The sequence below is a fragment of the Ooceraea biroi genome, chromosome 6 (assembly GCF_003672135.1).
Source record: "Ooceraea biroi isolate clonal line C1 chromosome 6, Obir_v5.4, whole genome shotgun sequence".
Taxonomy (NCBI): Eukaryota; Metazoa; Arthropoda; class Insecta; order Hymenoptera; family Formicidae; genus Ooceraea; species Ooceraea biroi.
The window spans coordinates 6,236,481-6,263,782 of NC_039511.1; the positions used below are offsets into that span (position 1 = coordinate 6,236,481).

Here is a 27,302-nt window from a genome sequence, read left to right on the forward strand (position 1 = left end):
GATAAGATTCGTTTTGCGATTCTTCCGGCCTCGTGCAAACCGGACGCGCTTAGAATTATTCGTATCACACTTACACACAAAAAATATGGCATACATACTATATATCAAAATACACTTACGTCTCTTGAAGAATAATTGTAACCCTTTTTTCCTCTCTTTTTTTTATAATATGTGTCTGTGTGTGTGTGTAACATTATATATAAAAATCAAATTATTACATTCATAATTTCCTATTACGTATAATAAACATTAGCAGTATTTAAAAATAATTATCATTATAACAGTATAAATTTATAATAATTATAATATAATTTACAATAGCAATAAAATAAAATAGTAGCAGTTATCAATGTATAATTATAATTACAATATTGTGTGTACATAAAAAAATGGCAACTTATATTTCACGCTTGTACCTACATGACCTACATCCCGACCTCCGAGCAATTCTTTATCCACTCTTACATACTTGTTTCTCTCGCATCCGATATGCGCGTGTACATTCGCATCGGCGACAGGACGAGAATATACGCGTGCACATCACGGAATTAAGGACTAGCAATTATCGTTCTCACAAAGGATTCCACTCATTAATTAGATAAAACCGCGGCGGATTGCCGACGCTGTGCGGCCGACTCTCTCTCTCTCTCTCTCTTTCACTCTCTACAGTTCTACGGATACATTATAGATAAATTTTTTACTAAAATATAGTATTATCATATTCCGTGATTCGCCAATGATCGTTCTTTGCAATTGGGGCGCCACGACAAAAAATGTTATGTAAAATCATCACCCAAATGAGCTCGTAAAACTGCGACGAGTACGAAATTGTTTAATACAGTATGCAGATGTAAAGAATCTTAAATGTAGCAAGCAATAGGAAATAATGACAGAGATTTTGCGATAAAAATCGACGTTATTAACAATATAATTTATATAAAATTCACATATTTGTAGAGACAATTTCTTACATGTATATTTCCATTATTTTTCTGCAGCACACCTTGGTCATTATGATAGAATTGGAAATTAATATTTGAAAGTGTAAAACTCCGTAAAAAAGTGTATTGATAGTAATTTACTGCTTTCCTAGAATAGTGAAACCAGCTTTCATTGTCAGACACAGATGACAAACTTTGACAATTAATAAATGCAACGGTATAGTATTTAAGTTGTGTATGGCAGTGGGAAACGGTGAATTTTATTACGGGCAGTGTCAGTAGGCAGTTTTAAAGTACGGTTATTTTTAAGAAGAGAATATGATATATCTTTGAGTATATCGGCAGTTTTCGGTTTTAAGACAGTCTTTCCGTTTTGGTTGGGGTTTTGCACATCGTCGCAGTTTTATGCCCATAAAATGTAACTGATGGTCGACAAGTAATTTGCGGTAAGAGATATCAACTATTTAACTCTCTAGTCAGTTCCAACTAATCTTAACGGAAATTCGTTTGCAATAGATGCGCTTTTAAGTGCAGACGAAGGCCAGATAATAGGAAATAGTTGTGAATCATTTGAATCACCAGTTAATTCATCATCGCTCAAGAGATGAACATCGAAACTCGATCTCGAGTTTACATTATTTTGGCAATTATTGTACTTGTCTATATTTACAAGTGCATTATATGTACGTGCGCAAAACACCGAGAGGCAAATACGTGCGTGTGCTCCTCTATGCAAAAATATAACTTTCGAACGATGCAACGTTTCGGAAAATAATCGGTATCGTAAAGAAGAACTCGTCAACACACAGGGACGAAATTTTCAATAGAGATACTCAGTTGCGTATTTGGCTCTCCGTATTTTGGTATTAAAGGGACTCGTTACAGTGTGAGCAGACCGTGATCGCATTCTGGCGAACGGCAACGGAATTGAAGTAGGAAAAAATCGACCGACGCTTTCAACGGGAAACGCATTATTTGTACACGCGGCTGTCGCCATCGATTCCGGCGCAGATTACATCCTATCCTATCATGCGATTGAAAAAAAATATCTGCCATCGATCGAACGACGGCGAATTATTACGATTTCTACATGGCATAGATATTATTACGTATTACGGAGAACAGTAATCACCTACACTATACGAGTTATTAAATAGCGTGACGTTCTCTTGACGTTTCGTCGAGAACTTAATTTTGATCATCGAGATACGGGCATTGTAAAGTGCTTAATTCATATATATTCGAAAGTACTCGTTTAATATATTCTTCATATATAGATTTATGTCTGAAATTTTTCCGTATGCGCGCACACACACACTACACACACACGCACACACACATACGTATACATATACATATACGTATATATTGGATTAATCGAATATAATCTCTGTATTGCCGTGCCGTGCTCCGCATCCCATGCTCGTTTAAAATATAGATTATGATTTTTTTCGCGAATACAAAAATACGATTCTTGGTTGCGGTTAACAGCACTGCACGAAAAACGTACGCGACATAACGCGACCGCTTACATACGCCTTTGACCACGAATACTCGAATGATTATCTGGTACAGATATATCAACTTTATACCTGTGACATGAAGCTAGAACAGCTAATGTCGTTCGGCAATGTGCAACTGCAAGAATCCCTAAAAAAACCTTTTTTAAAAAAAGAAAAAATATATGTTTTTTATGTACTTGGCGTCGCGACGCTGCCGCGTCGCTTGATATCGTCTGATATCATTATTGGCATAAATCTGTATTTAAATCCGTATTTAAATACGCAGCAATTGTTGAATATAATCCGTTTACACATATATAAATATCTCGGAGTTTTTCAAAATTAATTTTGGGAGATAAACGATTCACATACAAGTTCTTTGTTCTTCTAGTTGCAAATATCGCAGATCGACATTAATTATTCTGGTTTTAGATCGCTTGTTTTAATTAATTGCACTCACACACTAACCGTAAAAAAAGTAGTTTCTGCTTGTTTGCACTGACTGATAAAGTCTCTCTCTCCGTGCTTTGAGAAGAGAAGTAGCCTGATTTTTCTTCGTGACAAATGCACGAAGAGACACTCAATCATCTTGAAGCTAAGTGCCGAACGTGTTATAATTTCATAATAATCGAGAGATTATTAATAAGTAGAAATGAATAAATAATCATTCTTAACAGCCGTTTATAAACTAATAAGTAGTCTTTTATAATGTAATATTACGTATTATTTTATATGTTGATTTTTCCATTTTTCTTTCTTCATTTGCATTCTAAATCGCGTAGCAAAGGCGCATCTTCGTGCATCTTCGCGAACGACGTGCCTCCGGTTCTCGGGATCAATGGAGAAGTGCACGTAACCGCCCAAACATAAAATTCTCCAAAAATATATTTCCCGTTTTCCGCGCTAAGCTGCACGCTCGAATAAATTAACCCTTAAATACAGACTATATTTACAGACACACGCACACGCACAGTCACATACGCACAGTCACAGAAGTAAAAATGAAACGCTAGAAAAATTCAATCATCCAGAAAGAATCGTCTACAGAAAACACAAATATGTACATACAAGTGTGATGAAGAGCTCACACTAAAAAGTGAAATAAATTGCATAAAAGTCATGTAGCATACATGATGAATAATCCACGTTGTCGTAACTTTAAATCACGTCTGTGTTTAAGAGTTAATAACCATCGACGAAATTGATCGAACCGGAAACATTACTTTTATTTTATCTTACTTGCCTTTTCGTCAAATTATCTAAAAATATGTCGTATGTATCTTCGTTTTCGATTTCGTTCTTCTCACTTTATTTTTCCCTTTTCTCTCGTCGTCTCCCTTCATTTCGCGTTATTGGAGATCCCCATCTAAATCATTCACAACGTACACGCGATTTTTCATTCAAGACAAATACGTAATTGTTACAGGTATGTATCTACATGTCTATGTATAATATTTACCATCGTAGTACTGTATACGCAAGTAAAACACACGGACGGTAGTGCCTAAGAAGTCACTCGAGATCCGAGAATTTCAAATATAAGAACAATATGTATTTGGATGGGTCGACGTTTAAAGCGAAGTAAAGCAAAGTAAACAATTTGTGTACATCAGGTACATCAATTTGTGCGATTGAATTATTTTCAAGAGGAAGCCGAGAAATCCAAGATGTAAAAATGTAAAAAAATACATATACAATATATTGCTCTTCATTTATTTTATAATTATTACGTAATTATTTTTTATTTTATAAATTTCTCATTAGTTAATTGTAAGCTAAACATTAATAATCTTGTTTTGATGCATTCCTAAAAATTAATGCAAGAAAACATCATCATACAATTTTGAATGTTGTATAAAATTTAAAAAATTCACTAAAATTGAAAAAATTAAAAACCTTAGTTACAGACAAAATATTATGCATATTATATGTATAAAATCTCGGTGCTTGAAAATCCATTAAGAGCACAAATTGAGACAACTTCATCAAGAAACATGAGCCGCTAGCACGAACGTCTTCGCGTCGAATCTTATGTCAAGAAGATGCAACTTGTTACAGATAAAAATATATGTATTACCAATTTGTGGAGCACACTTGACTCTCGTCATGAATTTTTCGATTTAATCTTCCGCTATCTTTTTAAAAATTTCCTTATTGCAGTCTAAGCCATCCGTGGCGCGCTTCGTTTCTGTAATGCTCTTCTCGGACAATTTCTACCTTCCCAAGATGCCTGTATGAAAACCTGGCATATCAATCATCGCGATAGTATTCCAGAACATTGCTGAAATACACGCAAGAATTAAAGCAGAATTATACGCGAACATGTACTCGCAGCGTAGACATTCGTTCGTGAGCGGCAGAGAACTGACCAGACTCGATGATTTCAACTGTACATTACGTACCTATATATGCGAGTACCTAAATACTTTTGCAACACACCTAATTACATATATTTCTTGTGCGTACACACACTTTATCTGCAAAGAAAGAGTTTCTATCGCAATGATCGATCGAATAAAATAATCAGTTTTCCTCTCTTCATTTTTTTACGTTTCCAGAGATAGTCTTAATTGCACCGTGCAATGATTAACTCATATTGTTTCTATAATAAATCCCGTTTAAAGGAGCTTTCTCGGAGCATGTAACACCCCACGTTTCCTTCGCGTAAAAGAGCGTTACCGTTAGAGAGTTAGGTAACGCGCACGACGGCAAAAATTGCCATTACATTAATTAAACATTATACCGATCGACGTCGGTATAACGCACAGTGCAATCTCTTACTGTCTCTCTGTGCGAAGCGCATTTATCGCCACCGCGAGGCCCTCATGTTATTTGATTCGATTCGATTCCCCGGATCTATCAAGCGGACCGCGTGCTCGCCGCAAGCACCGTCGTTTCGTAGGCACGGAAGTATTACTTTTATTGCGTGTACTTACTGACAGTCTCCCTGAGAGAGAAACGCTACTAACTTTTCCGAGGCGTACTCGAGAGACTTATATCACATTGCGATGCGCAGCCAAAATACTCGTCTCTTTCCTCTTGCTTCTTATCTCCTTATCGCTTTTGTCGCCTGCAGCTTCGTCTTCTGCCGGTCTTTTTCCACTTTACTCACGGTCGAATCGGCCACTCTTCCTTGCTGCTATCTTGTGCTCGTTACAAGACTATCTCGCGATACGAGACATCGCTTTCGTGTCCACAATCATTGCTTACCACATGAAAATATTTCAAATCTTGCTCACCGTAAGTAAGCCATGATCTTTCGAGTCATGCTTTTTTCACTTTGGGGCATCTATTTCTTTTCTATTTATTTTCCCTCTATCATCGCCGATTGTATTTGCTCGCAAGTGAGTGAATTAAAATCTTGCAAGCCATTCTCCCGCTTTAGTTAATCTTCCTAGAATTTTCTCCTTCTTACATTCATTTTCTTATTCTTCCAGAAGACAACTCGCACCGTGACGAGAGCGTTGCTCGTCTGCCGTCAACGCGGTACACTTCTGTTGATCCGACGATGTGGAAATCTCCCGAGAAATTTATCTTGACGCGTAATCGCCGACAAGTCGATCTTTCGCCGTCCTCGGAAAACGCGGCGAGTTATACTGGCATTTTTTTATGAAGAATGACGTCCCTACGTATTCTACGATACTGTCCTACGTCCTTAGATAACGACAACTTGCCGCCGCTGTACTTGGCCGCGGCCCGTTCACCGCAAAGAGTAATGCGAAACCTTCACAAATAGTCGTTCTCGACCGCCTGGGCGTCTTGCGAATTTAACGTCGCCATTTCCTCCGCGGTACCTTCCTCGCCCTCCTGCTCCTCCACAAAGCTTATGCTCCCGGCCTTGTACCAGACGACTATATCCACCACAAATGCCAACATGAGAATACCGCCGGTCGTACCTGCCGAGAAACTTTGTGTTTATATGCACATTTTGTATGCAAATTACTAAGCATGAATTATCTTCCTTTAATTTATTCATATTATCATGCAATTTTCACTCAATTTATCTACATTATCGTTTTAGAATAAAAGAAAAATTTCCTCCAATCAATAACGGATTCTTCTTTGTCAGGATTAATCTTCGTCATTGTAAGGATTAATTTAACCCTCAATAATATGTTCTTAAAACTAAAAGAGTTTTTACACATTCCTAAAATGTACATACCATGATAGAACATTCTAAAGACATTCGAATCGTAAAGCCAGCAGGCGCCCCGCTTACCGCAAGCGTACTCCCATACGAGACACGCGGAATCCACCACAGCACCGTAAACGATAGGACACGGAACATTACCTGAACATGGAATGAAGTAAAACAATAAAGATCTAAGCATACTATGCTGTTTCTGTATGAAAGACAATCTGGGAATGCTAAAATCTTATAATTCTTATGTTAGATATCAATCTTTTTATTTTCTTAATTAGCATTATCATTAAATCAGTATCATAATTCATCAAAATTTTTCAAACAAGAATTTATCAAAGTTATTCGTTTGTTTTTCCAGCTTGAACCGAATGGGTTCTCGCGCAAATGTACACCATAGTTTATATTCTACCATAACATTGTTGAAAAATGAAATTCATCAAATAATTACCGAACAAGCCGATGGCAAACTGTATCAAACCAAGCGCCATAGCTTTGTCTCTAGGATCCACACACCGCAGAATGAGCAACATGGAGCCTACCTCGCTCGTTGAGTGAATAAAAACAAAGACGGAGAATAGGATCATGTAAATCCAAAAGTTACTGCATTCTAATTGGCAGTAACCGATCGTCGCCATACTTATTATTTCTTCTTCGTTAGGTATCGTTAGGTTCTGTCCGATGCATTGACAATTATAGAACTGCGAAATGTTAATTCATCACCATCAATCATTGTTAAAGGAGAAAAAACATAGCAAGGATCGCTTCAGTTTTCGATATATAAAAGTAATCAAATTTTATAATTCATTAAATGTAACATTACATTAAACGTTTTAATAAATAAAAATTGAGTTAAAACATTCTAGCTAAAAATTTTTGTATTTTATAATGAGGAATATGAATCTATAAAAAGATTTCGTCCAGAAGCTACGTAATTTATGAAAAAAAATATATATTGTTCTCCAAATCATCTTTTATCTTGACAATTACTTAGTATTTTATAATATTTATGTAACTGATAAACTGACAATCACACATACACAATTACATTGCACAATTACAATGTAATCTCGTTCAGATAAATAGTTATTCGTAACAACAAAATATATTTGATTCAATTACTAATTCTGTCAAATTTAGCACTTACCGATGATACTTTGCCATCAGCAACTGTATAATTTGAGCAACCCGCATGGCATGCCGAGAAATATGTTTTGCCATCAGCACCGCAGATTGGACTGAACTTATTCCGATCGCAATCGCAAGTGGCCTTGCAGGTCGGCTCAAATGTGGAAATTCTGTGGAAATATTATTTGCATATCAATTTAGTTTTAGCATTAGAATATCCAGCAATAGTAATTGAATTCAGATTATAAAGTATCATTTAAAGTATGATTTCCTCCGCTTTGAAATAAAATAAAATACAACTAAAATTTATCATTGAAGAACTTATGATGAACTTTGTTCAAGTTCGATGAATGGGAAAATAATGATATTATAATAATTTGTTTTATACTTAGTGGCATATAGTACACATATTTTAAATTAGACAAAGTTACTGTAGAGGTCTTCCCGTTTACAGGAGATAAACGAGAAGTCCAATTGAAAAATTTGAAATTTATGTATCTGAAAGAACCGGAAGAGACCGTTGACTTGTAAATGAGAAAGGGAAAAGGTGTTCTCACATGTTTCAAACACATGTATTATATTTGCAATGCACATTCTAACAGGACACATATCCGAACACGTTACTTTTTACATGGTCAACTTTTTATCTCCACAAAATGGCAATTAAGTAGTTTTGCGACAATGTTATTAGCATGAGCGTAACATATTCGAGAATATTGCTAACGACAATGTTATTTAATACAATGTTAAAGTACGAATGGATTCACTTAATTCAAAAATGCAGATTTTATTGAAATGATTAAGAACTTTATCGAATTTTTTAACAAAAAGATTAACTGCGTAATTAAAAAAGTTAATATAAAAGACGTTGCACTTATTGCTGGTAATATTTACAGACAAGTAAATTTGTGTTATTATAATTTTCAAGTATGTACAAGTATATACAATATAATACAAAATGTTTTTCTGTGAGTTTATTGATCAATAATTATGTTAGTACAATATCTATTGTTAAATTAAACGTTTAATGATTTTTTAAACTGATATATGTATGCTATCGTTATATTTATTTGTAATTTATTAGTAGCCTAAGTTATCTTTTCAAGGACATCCACTTCGAGCATAATTGCAAAGTAAATTTATTGATACATTGTTAAATTTTGTTAAATGCGATAAAGACTCTTACCCATCGGAATGCGATACGAGCCCAGCAAAATCGTCCATCGGACAGCCAATAAACATCAGTACACCCATGCCAATCGCATAAACGACCGCAGTGAAGGCAATCCAAGCTGCGACGAACCTGGCGTTAGGTTTCGCCCTCAAGATAAATACTCCGCTAATTATGATACCCAATCCCATCACTAGAATACCACCAACACCTACACAGAAAGTCAACACGCGTTATACGATTGTACAAAGCCTCACTTAATTCGTGATTTGAGTCATAGTTTAACTATAGTAATTCGTGGGAACTCAAGGATGACTACGGTTCTCGCTTCATTAAACCACTCATTGATAGAAACTTTTCTTGTTAACTAAAAACAAGCGGATACAAATTGAAAAACTTTTTTCCTATTTGAATAGTATATGATAAGAAATTAAATTTATATACAAATAAAAGCAGACAGATATATTAACTAACAGCTATTATTAAATTCTTTTGTAAATTATATGCACATAATATAGCTTCAAATCAGACAGTAATAATTAACCGCGCGAAAGCGTCAAATTCTTTTTTCTATTTTTAGTAGCTCAATATGTAAGTTTACGAGCACTTGTGGAATAATTTGAAATCAATACAATAGCGTCACGCAACAATGGCATAGCAGAGTATAGTTATACCAAATTATTCGCTCAATAATACGACCGTAGATTAATACATGGACGTAGAACGACGAGGAATAGAATAGAAGCGAAGTGCAGTCTTGTTCTACGCTCGGCGCCAATTATTCGACGAGCAATCATCATTAATTAGCACGCGCGCACACATATGTACACACATAAAATCAGGTACCGTACAATTAATACGCGATCCGTTTTACCGATTATATCGAATTATCTTCTTTACATTATCGTCATGTGCGTAGCCAATTGTGAACCCTTGCAACACATTTTATATGTTAATTATGAACTGCATTGCTAATTAGTATAATTACATGTATGTACTAATAAAAAAATAATATACAATTTCTCGTGAAGTGAAGCTAGAGATATGAAATATCGTTAAAAATTATGTTTTCCTGAGTTGTTCAAGAAACGTTAATAGTAATAATAGATAATTCGGTTTAAGTATGTTGGGCCGACAGATTAGTCGAGCAATTTCGTAACTTCCTTCATGACAAACGAAGCACGAGAATAACGTTCTTTTTTCCATGAGCAAAATTACACGGAATACACGTCCGTTCTGTCATTTACGCCAAATTATCCACTTTGCTTCGTAATCGCGGCGGACATCCGGCAGCAAAATCCTGCGACGTCGCCGGGCCGATCTTTTGGGAACGACGTTGACGTCGTTGTTGTGCCAAGTATACGAGTTATCTCTTGTGGCGCATGTCATTAGTAATAATTGGGGATACGTTTCGAGGTTGCCAGGTCCCACTCGCACGTTCATCCGTGATAATTACCTGAGATCATGTTCGCATGATGAGCTGGCAGGCGAAATTGGCTCTCGAGGTACTTTGGCAGGAAGGTGTAAAGACCGGCGATTGGTAGAATGTGCAGCACGCTACTGGCCGTCCTGAACATCAGGATCTCGTTCTTCAACAGCCTCTTCACTGCTTTCGGAAAGTCTACGGCAACAGCGAGCACAAAATATTGCAGGATCGAACGTGCGTATGAACGTAACAATCAATTTATACATTCGTACATATCTATATATATATATATATATAAAATCCCTATTCTGTCGTTGAATTGATCGGGTACTTCCCGATATGCTAGAAACACCAAATTTCGCATGGTGATAGGGGTTCACCCCCAGGTAATGGGAAAATTCTTGAAATCTTTAATTTCGGTCCAGGGATTACCTGGCGTAGACAGGCTTTTGTCTTGTATACTATCTTTAAAGAGAAAACAGAGAGAGAAAGAGAGGACCTCTGTGTATTGCAGAGTACTAAACGTTCATAAGCGATTTCAATTTCAATGGTTTCAACACCAACCACGTCAATGTTTGTCGGCAATTCCGTTGGAATTAACGTTAAGATACTTATTGTATTAAGTATTGGGAAAAATAGAAGCGGTGTGTAGATTTTTATATGCCTGTCAGACGAAGGTACAGTTACGAAAGAACTACATTAGAAACCAAAGTTATTGAAACGCATAGACCCAGAACTCAGAAGCTCGCTATAGTGCGCCAATAGTTCTACTAGATATAACGATTAAGGAAACGATCGTTATCGCGATCGAATCGTCCGAAATTATTAGCAAGACTCGGCGTTTGAACGTCCTCTGCTGCAATTTATGGTCAATTCAAAAGTACCGGCTAAAGGAATGTGCACGACTGCTCTCTTCGCTCTAAGAGGAGTTTCCAACGAGTCGTAAGTAAAACTCAAAATAAAAAACGTGTACTTTTTCACATAGAGTGTAACATCTTACAATCAGATAATAATATTTCGGGAAAGAAATAAGTTTTCTTGAAATTAATTTGATAAGTGAATATCAAAATTAATTGTGGACTTAACAACAATGTTAATAATTGTAAAGCCAATTAATTCAAACATATGTGTTAAAATAAAGAATAAATATACGTATGAATATACGGCAGTGATACGCATTACGCAAACACGTTTGTACCTTTAAAGAACACCTTATACACGCACGCGCGATAATACTCAGAACGCAATGTTAGTCACGTTTGTCTACTCATGGTCTGCAAGATCGTGTGCTGGGTTGCCACGACTAGCTTGCTTCTCCCGGTTGCCTAGAAGACTTCTAGGCAGTCCTAGGTATACAAAAAGAAAGAAAGAGAAAGAGGAGAGAGAGGGAGAAAGAGAGAAAGCTATATTTGCACGCACAAGGTTACGCGTACACTGTACACTTGGTACAGTATCGTGCGAAAAAGCTACTCGACTCGTCTCATACCAGATGAATTAACATAACGTTACTCAATTCTGTTTTATAACTGCATTGCTGTCAGATTGAACACTTGTTAAATAATCATTGTGTCGAATCTGATCGATTGAAACACCTGTTTTTGTCGGTCCAATCAGCGGAAGTAGCAAAACAAACTACAAAAGAGACATGAAAATAACTGGATCTTGAATTTCATCATTGCAAATTTAATCTTTACGAATTTTACATTTGCTACCGCTGTGGCTTTTCGGGATCATTGTGTACGATTCGATTTATTTTGCATGTCCTCGAGAGCTACACGTGTAGAACATCCGGACTCCGAGATAAACAGTCACCGAAACGTAGCATTGGAATATCCGTTATAAATATGCAAGAGCCCGGAGATACGAAGTAGCGGCGTAGTACAAATAAAACATTAGACGCGGGTTAAAATGTTAGACGTCAAAGAAGAAGACTGCAGCGTAGGTGATCCGCCGAATTAAACGCGACAGTGTTGGTAACGTGTAGAACGACCGACAGAAAGAGAGATGAGAAAGAGAGAGAGAGAAAGAGAGGAAGGAAAGATACAGAACACAATGTAAAAGAAGAAGTCAGAGTGAGAGACACACGCACGCAGCGTTCGTGTAGACGCGCAAACGTACACGCGTGCATGTCCACCGCCGCCTCTGTACAAGACCCGTGACCGTGAACTTGCCCCACCTCGTGCACGAGTCGGTCAGTCATTATTATTAACGTACACATGCAGAGAAAGCGGCAGCGTGTGCGCTCTTGCGCATGCAGGCGCGAGCGTATGCACACGCATGAACGCATCATCCTCGCGCAAGGGTCCGTTAAAGGAGCATCCGACGATTTCAAGCCTTTCGGCACCGGAACAAGCTGAAACTTGTTACCGAGTTATATTTTTTATGTCACGCAATTGCAATCGGCCGACGACCAATTGGAAAATCTCTCCGCGAATTTTTAACAGTTGCGTTTAAGCATGTCATTTGCACCTTTTTCGATGAGATATGTACGCAGTACAAAGTACAAAAGTTTATTTTTAATATCTCTTTGCTCTTTCCCTCCTTCTTGATCTTTCGATTGTTATATTGAAAAGAAATTGTAGAAAATTTTCAAAGAGCATTTGGTCAATTTCATGGGATTGAATCGCAAATGGAGCATAAGGTATCATCTTCTGGCAGTCTTCTGGTTTAGCTGAGAACGGCGACACTCGAAGAAAACACCGACAAAAATCTAATCAGGGACGAGGTTGATTATTCACGGTCGCCGAGTTTGCCTCGGGAGTCGCTCGGAGAGATAATTCTCCATGGAGAAGCTAATCATGCGGCTAATCTTTTTGGCGGTCGTCGAAACCTGTAAATCTCCGCGCGGGCTGTACTTTGCTGCGATTGGACACGCGTATTATGTATAAGGCAAAGGCGACACCAATTCTCCGCTCGCCATCTAAATTCGTCACTGACCTTGAACTGCAGGGGCTTACGCTTGAGAGAGATCATCTGATCGGTTTATTCATCCTTTTATGCGCATACCAATAGAGCCGGCCAAATGCATCATGCGTCGTCGTCGCGACACAACCAATGGTGGAACCAATATCGGGACCTCGCCCAAGATATCGACGCGACCGTGGATCTGGTGATTTATCTTATTGTGGAGGTTGTCGTTGGACAACCAGCGTGGTGAACCAAAGATGATTCTAATTGTTAATAACTCCTCTCTGTGAGCTATTATATTGGATTGTTCGGAAAGTTCGTGCGGTTTTTTAAGAGATGGCATTATTAAAACTCTACTGAATAAACGAGGAATTTCAAAACTGACATATCAAAACGCACGTCGCTCACAACAGAAAGCCGGTGCGTTCTAGAACCGGCGCAGTCCACAGCCGTCTTAATGCACAACATAAATATGCGTATAAGAGGACGCATTATCTGGACCGTAGGCGAAATCGCTCGTCGTGAGTTCCCGATTAACTTACGAAGAACACATTGTCTTCGGCTTCTATTTGCATTCCTGTTAGCCTTCGATCGGCGCTGTGGCAAATGGCAGCGGTAGCAGAATTTCGCCTTTCGGGACGAAACTCCCTCGGTGTATACGAGAACACTTGCCATTATTCGAAGAATAAGCAGTGATCACGCAAAAGCGATATCCCCGTAATTTACTGCGCGAGTATAAACCATTATCAGGCATCAAGATATCATAATCGCGCACACGGTAGTTGCAAATTGCAATCGCAGAAAGAAAACGCGACCGCAAACGCAGCAACATATCCATGGGGCTAAATTTATGCGCGCGTCTTGCAACGAGAATAAACCGATATCACAGCGAAGCCGCAACGTGCATCGCCTGTTGTCCTTTTTACTCTTGAGGATAGCTCCTCGAGAGGATTCGCTCGGAAAATCGCGAGACAGAGAGAAAATAAGAGAGAGAGAGAGAGAGAGAGACCACGAGCAGCTTATGGCGAACCATAAAAACAGATTAAACCGGCATGAGATCCGATGCTGCGCGGCCAAAACGGCAGCTAGCCTGACGAGAGTAATCGGGGCAACCGAAGAATAAATCAGGACTTACCTCGGAGACTGGGTTTCTTCGTATCCGCTCGTCTCGGCGGCGTTCTGCTCTTCGGCAATCGCGTCGGGAACGCGAACATCCCTATGCTGACTAGCATCAGCATTGCCGATATTAATACCAGTCCTGAAACATCATGCGTAATTTCGAAAGAGAGCTGCAGAGAAATTCTTCTTGAGAAATAAATCAAGTCCCATAAATGAAGAATTACATATAAATCAAAATATCAATTACTCGAATGACAGTAATAAATCTGAATTCTCGACTAATCTGAACTATCAATTACGCGTGCGGAGTATTCTAATTTCTTAGCGAAACTACGTTATATAATCTCTCATTATTTTCAGTAGACGCTACGATTTTATTTATTTATTAAACTTACCAAGCCACCAAGCACCGACCCATCTTGGATCTGTTGGCGTAATTTGTGGATTCCTCGATAAATCCGCATAAACCATTGTGCACAAGGAACCCAGAATAAAACCTAGTGCTGGACCAAGAATCCGCACTCCAATAGTGATCGCTGTTGCACACAAAGATATTATTTTATAGGTTTCACATCTATAATTCTCGGACGATAATTTATTTTACAAGACAAAGTAAAAAGTTTCAACAATCCGCCTTATAAAAATGATTTTAATACAAATATTCAGATTTACTTCTCCAATTAAATTTAACGAAATATTCAAATGAACTAAATAAGTAGAAAATTGAATAGTTTTCAATAAAAACACAATTGATATAAAAATAATGATTGAAATAAAAATATATGAAAATTAAAGAGCGGCTAAGAGTAGAGTAATTTACGAGTTGAGAACGGAACTTACCAAAATACAAAGGACTCTCTCTGCTTGCCACATTGTCATCGATATACGGTATACCAAGGGTGTATACTGCCGTTTGACCCATTCCTACGCCAAGCAATGATACAAAAAATATGGCCAGCACCACCGTAGTTATTTTGCTCTGTATTCTTTGCTCCATGAGGAAATCGCCCTCACAATATTCCGCTGAATCGGTCTGTGGTGCGCTCGTCGATACATTCCACCTTTAAAAAAAGGGATGAAAATAAAATAAAGCTGATCATATGAAGCATTGTGTCTTGCTACTTCGATATATATTTATTGAACATATGGATATATCGGTTATTAACAACACGGTGTTCTTTAATCTTTCTGATGAATTTTAGTGAAGTACATTTTAAAGTACAAGTTGTATGTAATTATATACATACATTGACTGTCCATGCTCTATGCGATTAATTTTTTTAAATATTTTTTTGCAGCACTATGGGCCGATTGTTCCAACTTCTTGGTAAGTTTTACCTGACAGGTACTATATCTTTATCTCTTTTTTAGGACTTATCTGAAAAGAGACAAAGAAACGCTACCTATCGGGTAAAACTTACCAAGAAGTTGGAAAAATCGGCCCTATCTCTTGATAAATAATTACGTTGTGAAGCTTGACATTTCAGCTATGACCACCCAAGTATATCTACATCATTAATTTTGATATTAAATATGACTTTATTAAAAAATGTCAAAAAGACATTACGGAACAAAGAGCAAATCTTACATTTTATTTTAAGCTGTGCAAATAGCTTAAAGGGACGTAACAAAAGCGTGATATCTTTCTTAATTAGGACAAATCGCTTTACCGAACTTAGCTAGCAGGCATCGTCGTTAATTAAGAAATTAGGAATGAAGGAGCCTAATACGATGTAGCGATAACAATAATGCTCACCCATCAAGCATGCTGTTCTTTTCGTGGAACTTGCAAAGATTTGCCGGTATTGGTTCTGTACCGTTGAGTCCGCGATTGTCAGCACCAGGCTCAATACCGCTGAACATCAGCTCGTTCTGAAGAATCAGCTGTTCACCAAAGATAAAATGGGGTATCGAGCAGGTGAACGAGCTCACGGCGAAGAGGATCATGCCCCAAGCTATCCACTTGGGCCTGTGACCTTGGCCGCCATAATACGTTAGTAATAGGGAGGATCCTATTTGACCAATCTCCGTAGCCGACATAATGATGCCCGTCGTTTTTGATTGGATTTGGAAGAGCTTCTCTATTGTCGTGATGACAGAGACGAAGTACGTATAGTACATGCCCTGAAGCACCTATGCATAAAAAAAATAAAATTAGTTCGTGCCAATTAACTATCAAGATGGATTCGTCGTTACAAATCTCTGCTGATCTACATCAAAGAATAGAGCTCTCATCAAAACTTTATCGAAAGAGTCTGAGAACCATTTATCCTTATATTATTCTTGCAGAGCAAAAATTACACATTTATTATAATTCCCAAGCATTAACAATTCTCTTTAGCTTCATTCTATTATGGTCATTGATAAATTTCTTGTGTGATCTATAAACTACTTGTTCACAATTATTGTTCACGACTGTAATGTAATAGACAATTTATCAATCTAAAAATATTTCAAAAATAATTATTCATCGAGCATACCCAGGTGAGACAAAAGGTCACGAGAAAGGCCTGCTTCGTGGCAAAGTACTGCAGCCAACGCGGTCTGCAGGGGCCCCATCCGCAGGACACATCGGCGTCATCGAATTCCGTCTGAAGACTGTTCGATCTCTCGTCTGGCACGATCAATTTCCCATTCTCCATGCCGCCGTTTTCACTGTGCAGCTTGCCGTTTGGTATCGAGCCGTTATTGTTGTGCTGCTTACCGCCGCAGATCAGCCCGTTTCCGTTCGCCATCTTCGGTGGAATGATCGTGAGTGCCTCTACGTTGCCGTTCGACAAGATCTGCGTGTCCTCGCCCGCCATTATTCCCACTCGCTTTTCTGTGAACGACGTGGGGTGGTCACTTCTTGGATTCTTTCTGCGTCCCTCGCACCCTCGCAAACTCTAGCCGGGATTCTTTCTCGTCGAAGGAACCCTTTGACCGTTCAGAAGACTCGCATTCGAACGGTTAATCTGCAACCAACGGAACAAAAGAGAGATCGTTAAAGGCGTGTTATCTAATCGCCTCATCTTTGCTTGTCGAGGGAAATATTTACGATTGATCGCCCTATCACGTACTTATTTGTGACAAACAATTAGGGCCGATTGTTCCAACTTCTTGGTAAATTTTACCCGACAGGTAGCATATCTTTGTCTCTTTTCAGATAAGTCCTAAAAAAGAGATAAAGATATAGTATCTGTCAGGTAAAACTTACCAAGAAGTTGGAACAATCGGCCCTTAATAAGGAGGGGCAGCTGGTCGAAAGTGTGTAATGCGAGTAATTCAACGGCACTGGCAACGTTACGATGTATAAAATGTAGGTCTTTGTGATACCCGCACAAGCTGGCCAGCCGGATTGTATTATATGGAATTAGTCCGCCATTGACGTAACACGTTCGAACAATCGTATTACGAAATCTCCAGGCGGCCGCGCGGCCAGTGCGCGTAAAGATACGGATAAAGAGAGCGTAGTATATATGTTAAATGTAAAAAAGAAGAATCAACATATGATAGGAAACGTGAAAACTACTCTCCGGTTCTATTATCGCGTTTAGAGTGGGTGTGTCGATTAACGATTTACTTCCGAGAATCTGTCAAAGTGGGTCGACTGTTTAGGTCAAAGATGTGAGCAGCGAAGATTGTGCCTACTTTTACTTACTATATTGGATTGTAACATATATTCGTTCTAGTTTTTTAATGTTCCTAATAATGGTATGTTACAATCCAATAGTAAATTTTTATTTAACGTGGACGATAGAATTTATATAAAACTGTATAGATTCTGAAAGAATAATTAATTTCAAGACACGTTATATAATAGAATAATTAATTTCAAGAGAAAAATGCTTTCGCATTTTCTAGTTGGCTGGCTAAAAAGCCGGAAAGCTGTTCTGTTAAAAGTTACCCACTTATATAATACGTAAAGATTTGCGATAGATCGATAGATCTCTTGCTTTCTCCGGAAGATCGATTTACGTATTATATTATTTTTTCGCATAATTTATTATTGGAATAATGAAAAGTTACAAGTTTTTAATCTCGGCTGATGATTAACTTTCTTCGCCACCATGCCTTTTTGGCTTTCCATTGATCGAACCTACTAGACCAACCACTCCATTAGAAGCGAACCCCCCTTTCTCTCGCGGTTGACTGCGGAATAAGCCGCCTGAGACACCCTGTAGCCGGCGTCCTCTCACTTTCATCGGTACCCGACTTTCCTCATTTCCCTCACGTTCCATTCCACGGGCTATCGCACCGATGCGGTTTTCACTCACACCGCGAGTAGGAGTTTGTGCACTAGACTCCGCTATAACTGGATATGTGTAACAGCAGCAAAGACGGCAAAGACGCGTTCTCACTTTCGCTTCAGGATTTTTTTACAATTACATGCCGACTTACACGCTCGGTGATATTTAATTACGACGCAGAAATTTTCCTTTGTAAATAAATGCAAGCAATTAGTATGTTAAAAATGTTAATTTCAATTGAATTACAATTACAATTAATTACAGTTAATTACAATTGAAATTTAAAAATGCAATTTCATTTCGAAACATTCGAAACAATTTTTCCGAATGTTATATCACGAAAGATGAAATTAATCGGTTTACCGAAAGCGCCGTTATTTTGCTTTAAAATTAATTATTGATTTTGTTAACGCAGGAACGACAAATCGCAGGATGGCATGCCCACGGAATTAATAGACATCGCTATTTCCAGCTCGTAGAATTTGCAAGAACAGACACTCGTATGATCAACCGCAACACTGAATAAACAGCGCGGAAATTGCGGAACATCGTCGCGTGCGTTAGCGATTTTATATCATCGTTAATGGCTTAACGGCGTATGGTGGCTGACCCCTAAAATCCTGTCTAAGAATACGAATCTGTTTACGGTGCTACGATGCCGTTTCTATGCGCCATTGACCCTAACGTTCGCCATTCACTAGCCATGCACCGTGTGCAAGTATGAAAATTAGAATGAAGTTCGCGGCCCTCTCGAAAACAGACGCACAGACTTAACGTCTGCGCATACCAACAGTTATTACATTTCGCAATTTTACAATAGCAATTGAATAGCAATCTTTATTCGACATATTTTAATTAAGTTAAATAAATTATTCTCGTAGTTGTATTACTTTTTATATTTATTTGAATTAAGTTAATAAATTATTTTCGTAATTGTATTACTTTTTATATTTCAGATATGACAAATATTACATTGTTTGGTGAGTAAAGCGCAGTATCTCAAAAAATTATAACAATTTACTTTGCTTAATTGCTTTATTAGTGTGCATATTAGTTAAAGTTGCATCAATTTTTTCTCTTCTTTTCTTTTTTTCTTTTCTGTTTCTGTAGCTCTGATAGAGGTCGACTTTCTTCTTTCGGTAACCAAAGAGGTTGTCGGAAATTGCTATTTTTATCTCTTGGCCGTGTTGTCCTCACGGAAAGAGTCAGCATCAAAGTTGCAATCTTCGAAGAAGAACGAAACCGAAAGGACCGAAGCGACCCGACCAATTCCCTCATCGCTTAGAACAGTCGCTCGGCCACGATGGCCTGGAAATTCTTCGAGAGCGTGTTTTTGTCGATCGTAAATCCTTTTCGGACAAGTTCCTCCTACCATCGCTCGCATCCAGGATGAAAATCTTCTGCGGAACCAGCTCTCGACCCACAAATATCTCACGAATGAATCAGTCGCAGGAATCAGGCAGAATCGTGCGTTCCCACTTGAGTAAAATAATTCCCCAGTTTTTGCAGAATGTTTTATAACGATATTCACATGTTGTTCCAAAGAAAAAACAAAATTCGAAAATGCCAAGTTGGATAAATACGTCATGTGCAGAAAAACTTTCCAGTCCAAGTACAAAATAGTTTGCAGAATAAAGCATGTATAGCTCATCGCGTTAACTATTGTTTTTCAAGTTATGTTTATCGTTAAATCATGACGTTTTACAAACTTCGATGCCAACTCTTCAAAAACGAAAAAAAACAAGAATTTATTTCAAGTTTAAATAATAATACCAGAGAGCGCTGGAAAAAGATCAACCTTTTGCATTGACCTAATACCTGCTTCTAGGCTGACATAACAAAAGTACAAGTAACGACATTAACTAGAATAATAAGAACGTTGCACTTATCAATCCTCAGAGATTATTAGGTTTTAATGTATTACGCAAGACATTATTGCGTATATCGCTACATAACAAGATAACATTCGCATAAACGCGTAACGTGCTTTATACTTTCAAATAACTACGCGCTACTCGGCGTGTCCTCCAGAACGTCGACGTCAGTCATTCACACATAACGCCCAACGGCCTCGGGTATGGAAACGTGACTTCGTCTACGATTCCTTCGAGCGACGTGGAACCAGGTGCGGTGACGCAACCGCCGGGAAGAAATTTCCGGTAATAAATTGTCCCTGGCATGTCGCTCGTAGACTTCAATGGAGACTCTAATATCTCGTAGCCGTTCCCAGGGAGGCCCACGTACGTACGCGTACGCGGCCACCGGGGATAGAGATATCAGGGTGACAGATACCGCGCCGTCAGTCTCGGAATCAATGAGCAGAATTGCTCGCGTTGCTGGCAGGCGTTTTCCGGAGTCACGCGTAATTCACGATCGGGCTGACCTAATTAAGAGTGGCCGAGAGTGCCAACGTAGATAGGCACGCGCAAGTGCATGCGCTGGCCGGCGATTAGCTCGCCGGTAAGTATATGGAAGTGAACCCCGGCGCGTTGTGAAAGGCCCGCGAAATCATTCCCATTAACGTTAACGACGCTTTAGCTACACTTCCGGCCAACCGTTCAAATATTCACGCGCGCGTGCGTGCGAGCTGGCTAGCTGGTTGACTCTCTGGCGCGGGCGCAATCTGGCTCTCGCCGTCACTCCATTTTTCTTCTGCTGCAGGATGCACGGTGCACGCTCCGCGCGGTGCAGTGAGTGCATCCATCGGCAATATGCGTATGCACATCGACACGCGCCGCACACGCGCTGCACGTGGCCACGCGTGTTGGTAAACACACACGCGCGGGACACGTGCGTGCTCTCTCTCTTTCTCTCTTGCTCTTTTTCTCCTCTCCTCCCCCCTCTCTCTTTCTCACTGTCTTTCTCTCTCTCTCTCTCTCTCTCTCGATCTCTCTTTCCTTCACTCTCTTAAGCTTCAGAGCCGCACTGTATGGCTGGAAAGAGACTTGGTCTAGGTCGCCTTTCACTGTCCTACTGACGTGGTCTCGTGGTTAGTTGGTTAGTTAGCCTATTCTGCTTAGGCTACACCTCAATGCCATCGTGTAGCACGTTGTCATACAGAGCGATTCAAAAGAGATGGCTCCTCGGCCACGTGACCACGTGTCCAAAATCGTCAACAAGCGTCGATTTCAATATTGAGATAGATCGATGCCAAAATCTGCGAAACTCCGCTATTCGTAAACAGTAAACCTCTAGGCAAACACATGACAAAAATATTTTGTCTTGAATATAATCGCATTTTTACGGACTAACGTAATATCACTGAAGGTGCGTTTATAATTTGTTATTAATAATTTTAAATAACTTTAAATGAGTATTTTATTGCCCCAAAGAGATAAATTTAGTATTTACATGCATTAGCAAAAATTTCCATGACACCGTTTCCTTAGTTGCAACGTACACGATCATAATCATTTATTGAAAGACACAAAGGAAATTATAGAAACATTATTCGTAATGCGCACATTTCATAATCTGTTAATCTCGCTTAATTCTCGTTTAATTCTCCTTCAATTCGCGCCTGCACGGTCAAGTAAGCCGTCCGTGGTAATGCCAGCATGTCCAACGATCACAATCTATCAAACAGTTTAATTCGAAGCGGGAGGCGAAACCGGCTAGCCTTAAATTAAGTTGGCAATTTTTCGTGTACAGTCTCCGAATGATAATTACTTTCTCACAATATCGAGATGTTGGACAAATTTTCCGATTACGCAACTTTCAATCCTTACTGGTTTTATTTATTAATTGTTTATTTTCTTTATTTATTCTCCTTTTATTTCTTTATTTATTCTTTTTTTATTTTTCATTATAACAGTTAATCAAAATTTTTCTAAATAATATATTTTTATTAATATTTTATTATTTTGCAATAACTGTCAATTATTAATACAATATTATATTATATATTAATATTAATAATATATATTAATACAGCCAATATTAATAAATTTTGATTTTTATATTACATATTGCATTTTGCATTTCGCCATTAAATAATGATGGAGGTTAAAAAATTATGCGGGTAGCAAACTCAAATGGGTTATATACATAAATGTGCTGCAGCGGTGTTTCGCTGATAAGTTTATATATAAACAGACCCCTACAGGGTATGCACGTTCGTGATAAAAAAACGAAGAGCCATCTGTCAAGTTCACTCGACGCATTCGTTCTACGTCAGCGTAGCGGATTTTCAAAAAAATATACGCCATTCTCTACAGATTGAGTATTTCAACAATGTTGTTACACGCAGTAACACGCGCGAAAAGAGCCGATTAATCCTGTTTTCTCTTGACGATAAAATCTCGACTGTAAAATAGTACCGAATTCACAACTATAGTAAAGTTTGTTTCAAATTTCCAAATTGTTTTCTTTTTGCAATGTCAAATGTAAAAATTTCCAACATTGTTCGTATTATGAGGGAAAAAAACCGTCTAAAAATATATTGTAGAAATTTAACTTGATGTGGCAGTATTCAGGCAGTATTCAGTGACAGTATTATATATTATTATTTTAATACTTATACATTTTACAAAAGAACATACGCAACAAATCTTTGAAAATGAAAAGAAATCATTTGAACAATTTTTGAGCCCGGTTATCTTTTCGTCGACCTCCTCGTCGCTCGCCACTAGTATTTCGATGGTTTGAATCACAGCTATAGATAAGTGCTTAACAAGAGAATTTCGTCATTCTTTGATTTCTCTAAAACGTATGGAATTCCTGATTCGATTTTTTTCACTTTAATTTCTTGAGAGTATGCGGCGTCTACTCTTTCAATCTGAAGCCCCTGTCAGGCCCTGTCCACATCGATACGAAAAACTATTATACTTGTATACTGGAGAGCGATACGTTTCAACGGACGTTCACAACCGAAAAAATTGGAAAACAGAATTGATGATTCCTTTGTGAGTCCCGCAATTGACTCGCGGCACGTAATGGAACAATGGAATATTAAATATTCGCCGGGCATCTCATCTCGCGGGAAGAATGCGCGCGGTACATTATTACAGAAACGACCAGGGAGCTCTCGTAATCGTGCGAATGCGAGCGAAGGAAGATGAAAGTAGCGCGCTCACGCGACTCATGTCCGCTCACTATTAAATCACAGCATTGTTGGAAGAGCTGAAAGTAGCGAAAGTAATTCTCGCTCCGAGCGGAGCGGAGAATCTCGATCCGCGGGTATCTATTGTAGAAAGCGACGCGAAAGAAAGGGAACGTATTTTCTTCTCACATCGCGCCGCATCGTGATGCATCTCGTCCGGCCGCTTCCCGGCGGGGAAGCCACATAACGCAGGTAATATTAATGATTCAATATCTACGTCGCGACGACGCAATCTGGGAATTGCCTCCCAGCTTCTCCCGAATCTAGAATAACGTGGTATTCGACTATGAGAAGTAAACCGCCTTGAATGGAAGCCGGATTGCTTCCCCATTTTGATCCGCGTCGCCCACGGCGATTCTCGTAAAAACCTGTCTTTGAACATAAAATGTTCCACAGACGCGCGATCTATAGTATGATACAATATAAAATGCCTTGTATTGCGATATAATGGTAACTTTACTGCACGCGACTCGTTTTCAAGTAGTACGACTCAGCGATGGATGAAAATAGAAGTTCTTTTATCGAGGAATAAAATCAGAATCATTTTATGGACAGTTTACGCGTATGGTTTTACGTCCGGCATGAGCCTCGACTTGGTCGGATCCTGTCGGACCTCGTTGAATCTCGCAGATCTTGTCGAATTCTTTTCGCGCGGAGGCAAATACCAGCGTGAAGCGCATCATCCTCGGTTACATAAAGCACGGAGGAACGAACCGCAGAGATGTGGAGATGATGCGGCGGGTAGTTCGTTGTTCTCCCACGAATGATAAAAGTGCGAGAAACTAACGACGGGGAACGTTACTCGAGGCGCCGACGTTCAACGCACCGGCAATGTATCGCGCTGTCCCTCGCGGCCGCATAATACGCGTTGCTCGATGTTTTACGAGTTTTGCAACCCGATGAGTTTTCAGAGTTCTCTCCTACTACGCCAATGTCAAAAGCTGCAAACTTCGCTATTTTCCTGATGCATTGCGTAAAGCCCGTTTTAGACTATGCAATATATATTGCGCAAGATTTGATTTAAAGCAAGAAATATTGCAGAATATCATACACAAATTGCAAGCAAATTGCATGTGTTTCGTAAATTGCGAAAGATATTGAAAACGTGCTCTATTCCTGAGCAATTTTTTGTCTGCTGGTATGCGCCACGGTTTGTACATTTCGAGATCTGTTCTTTTTAGCTCAACCGTTTGCACTAATACAAGAAGTATATACATCTATTTGTTAGCTGCCTACACTAGTGTAGAAAGAACCTCGAAAAAGTACAAACTTTTGTTACTTGTTTGTTTATAATTAGTGCAAGATTATGATAATCGTCTCTGTATTATTCATTTTGTTATATATGTTCCTATTAATAAACTATTCCTATATAACTGATACGTTCCTCCATGTTTTCAGTTTGTACATATTGCGTATACAAGTGCATATTGCGCAAATCTTGCGTCAAATAAAATGTACAGTACAAAACACAATACAATTCAACGGCGAACAATTCTTGCTGCAAAAAATTGCTTAAGAAATTGCGTCAAATCTAGCACAATATATTGCATAGTCTAAAACAGGCTTTATGCATCTTCTCGACAAAATCGCTTGAGCATCGTCCTCGTACTTTCTACAAACACATACAAGTACGTTATTGCATATAATTAACACAATTTTTGTTTCATTGTTGGTTTTATGTGACGCAATTTATTATGTGAAAAGCAACATGAACGTAATTTGCGTTATGAATAATAATCCTTTGCTTGAACTCTTCTCTAAACTAGGAGATAATAGTACATAAATTACACATACATATGCGCGCGCATAGACGCACACTGCACACGCGATAGTCAAATTATTTCTAGTAAATTAATAATCGATATATGGACGATATCGATATATTTAGATCGTTCTTTTCTTGAATAAACAATAATAGATAAATGAACCCAGAAATGTGCGAATGAAATATAGGGAACTCTCACAATTCTGTGAAATCTGGGGTGTCCATTGAGAGTTGAAACAAACGTAGAGGAAGTACGTAAAGAGTTGGCAAAATGCAAAAGTTGGCTGACAGCGATGACACGGAACATAATGCGCAAGCTCGCAGTAACGATTCAGCGTGCGCGTAAGAAGAAAGCACAGTATTGAAGGAACGAGAATATGAAATACCACCCTATCCCTGGAACTGCCAGTGGAAAATGTATCGAATGGGAAAGCAGGACAGCGTACTCGACCTACTTCGTTAAACAATGAAATTTTATTCACATTCAGAAATCCTTGTGAGAGAACAGAGTCTCCTTTATTCCGTATAAATTTCTACGTGAAATCACTCTCTCGTCTCAAACTCGAGAATTCGATGTAACTTGATGAATTATTTTACAATACATGGTACAGTTTGGAAATAAAATTACAGTGACACGATATTGTTATGTATTTCGAACTATGCTATATTTAGCGATTATAAAGTCCGACTTCGATCGCGGTTTTGAAGGCAATTTCAAAACCATAGGGACTGTTTCGAAATATTGTTCAATCTTCCAGCATTGAATTAACTCAGAAGGAATGTATTCTGAAAAAAAAGAAATAGAAAGAAAAAATAATTATTATATTTTTTCTTGCATTTCTTTAAATAATCAGTCGCACTAGACCCAGGAAAGACCGTGTACTTAAGAATTTGGCTTTAATTATTTGAATGTCGTGATATACTGTTCGTGTACTGATTCCAGACAACACACGTTGGAAATATTATTTGCGTTTGTTTTTTATCTAACTGTTGTGTTCCGTGCAGAAAACTGAGATTATTAAATTATGGAAGCTTATCGCATCCTCCTAGATTATTGATAATGTTCAAGCGATCTCCCAGATGCAGGATATATTCTGTCTTGCTGATGCATCAAGCCCCCTAATAATTTCGCACTTAACTCGCGATATCACGGCACAAAGATATCCCGCGTTTGTCCGCCGGCCATCTGCTCAATTCGAGCGCGTATATAAGCTTAATATGGGTTTGTAAATCAATTGCAACAGGAGAAGGACAAGGCAGGATGAGGGGAATGAACAGGCGGAACGGAGGATTGCGTGTGGTCAGGTCGTAGGTGTCCGTGCTTCCATGAGCTGCAGACTGTATCGTGTAGTAAAGAATAGTGCCTTCCTCCATATCTCGTACCACGCTAGTCACGTTGCGAGGCTTTCACAGGGTGGCCGGAATAATACGCGATTCAGGTTTTATAAAGCCTTTCGAAACGGTGCGAAAGGGCAGCGTGAAGTTAACTTCAATGATTATTTGTGTCATTACATTCAAGATATTTTCTACTTATTTCCCACGTGTTTACTTATCTATATAAATCTAAGGAAATTCCTTTGCCTATGTGGCAAATGTTTTTGGCAAAAATGTATAAAACTGATTATGAACACTTGTTATAGTAATGTTTAATTTCACCAGGTTCTATATACTATTAACAGAACTTTTACTTGGAACTAATAAGCCCATTAAACATAATTTTGGGAATAAAAACTTTTAGAAAAATTAATTAATTTTTCGACAAACAATCTGAATTAACATAATAATATAAATAATAAATTAATTATAAATGTATTAATCTCTCTCAACTTAAACAGGAACCACTGCATTAGCGGAAAAATAAGTTTTCAAGTA

General features: G+C 38.5%; 1 protein-coding gene across 4 annotated transcripts in view; it reads right to left on the minus strand.

Annotated features, from left to right (window-relative positions):
* Positions 1–170: 170 nt before the first annotated feature.
* Positions 171–27,302, minus strand: part of LOC105280205 (solute carrier organic anion transporter family member 3A1) — a 93,987-nt gene continuing 66,855 nt past the window's right edge. For all 4 annotated transcript variants that reach the window (XM_011340530.3, XM_011340531.3, XM_011340533.3 and 1 more), the window contains 11 exons: positions 16,816–17,289; positions 16,092–16,468; positions 15,176–15,396; positions 14,731–14,871; positions 14,352–14,474; positions 10,340–10,504; positions 8,899–9,094; positions 7,732–7,882; positions 7,036–7,285; positions 6,606–6,734; positions 171–6,339 (listed from right to left, as the gene is read on the minus strand). In XM_011340530.3, coding sequence (XP_011338832.1) covers positions 6,170–6,339; positions 6,606–6,734; positions 7,036–7,285; positions 7,732–7,882; positions 8,899–9,094; positions 10,340–10,504; positions 14,352–14,474; positions 14,731–14,871; positions 15,176–15,396; positions 16,092–16,468; positions 16,816–17,139 — 2,247 coding nt within the window. In that variant the 5' untranslated portion in view covers positions 17,140–17,289 and the 3' untranslated portion in view covers positions 171–6,169. The remainder of the gene's footprint in view (positions 6,340–6,605; positions 6,735–7,035; positions 7,286–7,731; positions 7,883–8,898; positions 9,095–10,339; positions 10,505–14,351; positions 14,475–14,730; positions 14,872–15,175; positions 15,397–16,091; positions 16,469–16,815; positions 17,290–27,302) is intronic.